This window comes from Humulus lupulus, chromosome 2, assembly GCF_963169125.1.
Source record: "Humulus lupulus chromosome 2, drHumLupu1.1, whole genome shotgun sequence".
Taxonomy (NCBI): Eukaryota; Viridiplantae; Streptophyta; class Magnoliopsida; order Rosales; family Cannabaceae; genus Humulus; species Humulus lupulus.
The window spans coordinates 287273466-287276956 of record NC_084794.1 but is presented as its reverse complement, the minus strand read 5'-3'; the positions used below and the strand labels follow the sequence as shown (position 1 = coordinate 287276956).

The 3491-nt window shown below is 33.3% G+C and overlaps 1 protein-coding gene across 1 annotated transcript; it reads right to left on the bottom strand.

The window, feature by feature from the left end:
* Window positions 1-386: 386 nt before the first annotated feature.
* Window positions 387-2787, bottom strand: LOC133815640 (outer envelope protein 61-like; the record flags this gene model as incomplete). Its single annotated transcript, XM_062248454.1, has 5 exons — window positions 2546-2787; window positions 1153-1209; window positions 851-921; window positions 699-748; window positions 387-577 (listed from the first exon to the last, which is right to left on the bottom strand). Coding segments are annotated over exons 1-5 (600 nt in total), but the record flags the coding sequence as incomplete, so codon positions are not given.
* Between the last annotated feature and the right edge of the window lie 704 nt (window positions 2788-3491).

Genomic DNA, 3491 nt, shown 5'->3' with positions numbered 1-3491 from the left:
CTGAAATCAAGAATTTCAACATCTACGAGTAATTATACACAATTATGTTAGGTAAAGAGATGCTTACCGCCCATGTAAAAAGAAGGCTGACTTTTGCCCTTTTCTTTCCTGTGTTCACCAACTGAAAACAGACAAAGTCTACTAAGTAACTTTCTAACAACAATATCAAATTCGTAAATTTATGACTAAAATATCATATTCTAGATCATGCTGAAATATTCACACACTTATTTAAGTTACACTTGTATAGAATTTAAAAATAAAGGTTATATTTCTGTATTAATTTTGCTCATGCTAAAAATTCCTACACAATCTAATGCATCAAATTTTAACAATAAGACCTACTTCTAACATTCGATATGAAAATACCAAGTTACCAACCTAATATCTTCAGGATCATTTTTTAAAGTCTGCAAATGCTCAGAATTGGTTGACAGACCACCATTGGAAGACACTCTCTCTGTTTTACCTGAGTCACTGATGTCTCGTGATTGTGTGACTGAACACTGTGTTGATGAACGTTTAATGTCATAAGAAGCTGCACTCTCATCTTCATTTATCTCTTCAATTACTAAGCCTAAAAATCAATCAAAAATAAAATAAAACTTACAAAGTTTAACATAAGGCTTCATACGAACTTCATGCAAAGTAATGAACTAACATCAACTGAAAATAAAATAAGTACAAAATTAACAAACCTCTTGGTGCATGTGCACCTCCCTCCTTCAGTAATCTTTCCTCATCATCCCTGTTAAAACAATATATGCTAGTTAAAAAAAGAAAAAGAAGGAACAATTGATGTTAATCTGCTATAACAAAGTCCAAGAAGATCATTCACAAGAAATCACACCTCAAGACCTCTGCAATTGTTTCATCATCAGGAGAAACTTCATGAGCCTTGATAAGATCAGAGACAGCATCCTAACAACAAGAATGTCCCCCAATGGTTAGCAGGGCAATTGCATAAACATCCTTCAGAAGTCATTTATTATAAGCATTATTTTCTGAAACAATTTTTTTATTATAAGATCAGAATGATAGATTGAAAATGAGAAAATGAAAAGTACTAATCATACTCAAAACCCAAAAGTTCACACTGAAAGTAGAGAAAGTTCTCTTCAAGTAGGCCAAAGTAACAGTAAATATACTCACAAGACAGTACTTCTGCAAGGCATCATTGTACTTTCCCTGCCTATGAAGCTCATTTCCCTGCCAAATTATATGCAAAACAAGTGTGAATGAAGACAATGAAGATAGACTAGGGGAATCTACGAACACTTTATGAAATATATGTTCCACTATATAATCGAATGGCTGATCATTGATGTTCTAATTAGTCCTTAATCAACAAAAAATGATTAAATAAATCGAATTGCGGGTAAGAGTTTTTTAAAGACAGTATTTGATTTTTTTTTCCCCTCTAGAAGCAGAAACATTGCAGATCAAGTGATATAGTTAAGATTTTCTAAGATTAAAAGCAGTTATTTCTCTACTAGCAAGAACATTGCAGATCAAGTAATACAGTTAAGCTTTCTAAAATTAACAGCAGTTGTTTAAGAACATTACAGACCAAATGATCTAGTTAAGATTTTTTTTTCAAGATTTTAGAGCTTAAAAAAAGAAGAAAAAAAGTCTTTTGCTCTTTTTTTAGCACACCTTTTTCGCCATATTTTTCATCAGTATGTAGTTTCTTTGAGTTTGTCAAACTTTTAAGAAACATATAAATCAGTCTTAATGTGGAAAAACAGAGATTGATAATCAAATTGTTAGTTTACGCATTCTTCATTTCATTCTAACTCTATAATCCACTCTTCATTCCATGTTCAGAAAATCAGAAATAGTAGAGGAGTATCATTATAAGAAACAAAAAATGGAAAACTGCCCGTCCTCTAAGTCACACTAATAATTTTTTTAAGCTATAAACGAAACTACTATATAGGATTTGGGCCACAACTTTCCTATCAGTAAGAGGGTTAAAGCTTATGGAAGGTAGTTGTTTCAGTTGAGGCATCTAGCCAACTTGCATAGGCCTCATCTCTACAGAAAGCAATGAAAAATATTTCCCTATAAATTGCTGAAGGTTTTCCTTTCATCTCTAAAGGGAACCACAAGCGAGTTTGGAAAATAGGTTCCTGATCTAAAGGTCTCAGGTATACATATCCTATAACTATAATAATGGGGTATTCTTTCCCTTTCAAGTACTTTCTGCTCCCTGTTTATCAAAACGAAAGTTAAGATTGCTAACATCCTGTGGTGCTAGTAATTTTTAATAAAGTTGGTGTACCAAACAAATAAAATAGTTCATTTCGTTTTGGCAGCACTACAAATGACAAAATCCACGCTACCCTCTAAGTCAATAAAACAAAAGTTAATGAATTTAACATTCAAAATGTATTGAGAATAGAACTTAAGCTTAGGCATACTATCTTTCATCGTGTAGGTGGCCAACTTAATGCAATGCTTACTGAGCCATAAAAATTAAGAATCTCAATGTTAACATTAAAATTGCTCAAAATGCAAAAGTAAAAGATCAGAAAAAACAAACCTGTTTCTTCAGCATCTGAGCTCCATTCAATTCATAAGTGATCTGGGCATCAAGACGTGTACGCATAGCTGCTATCTCTTCAGGCGTTGAGTTAGCCATCTTCTCTCCAATCTCAGCCATCTCCTCTGGATGGGTATGCTTCAACTGTTCTGCTGCATTCTTCAGGTCTTCAGGCCTCAAGTTCTTCATGCCTTCAGAGGCCATCTTCAATAACTCCGGATTAGACATCATCTGCAGCGCCAGTTAGGCAAAATTACCATTACAACCATAACCAGTTAGGAGATCATAGGTGAATTCTAATAAAACCAAAACCCCAATTATCAATGAAAGTCTTATAAGAATGTTTTAACCCCACGATACAATGAGCCTAACATAAAAGTAACAAATAGAATGTTTCATGACCTGATTTGGAAAAATATCATGAACAAACCAAAAAACTATTACAAACATACCCACTTCTCAGATTTAATAAATTCTCTTTACTTTGACAACAAAAAATCCAACCAATTTAACTTTTAACTATAAGTGTCCCATTTTACTAATAATAAAATAAAAAAGAATACTACATGGTCCTTGCATTCTCAATTTTACTGTTCCAGTCAGTATCTCTAAAAGAAACAACAGAAAAGCAAAGGGCAGAACAAAGACAAGGACAAAACAATTAACCAAAATAGGCACAAACAAGGTATATAAATCATAATGTCAGTGTCCACCAACTCCAACCTTGCACTGACATAATAAAATAAAATACAATCAAATCCAATGAACTCTTTGGCCTACGAAAATAAAGTAACTACAAAAGAAGAAGCTTTAAGAAGAAAAGAGAATAAATATGGTTATACAGGGTCATCAACTTATTCTTAGAGAATAAATATCGAAACAGAAGGCAGGGTAGTGAGATCCCTTTGCCAACATCCCAAGCCTCATCATCGAGAGCCCGTCGTCG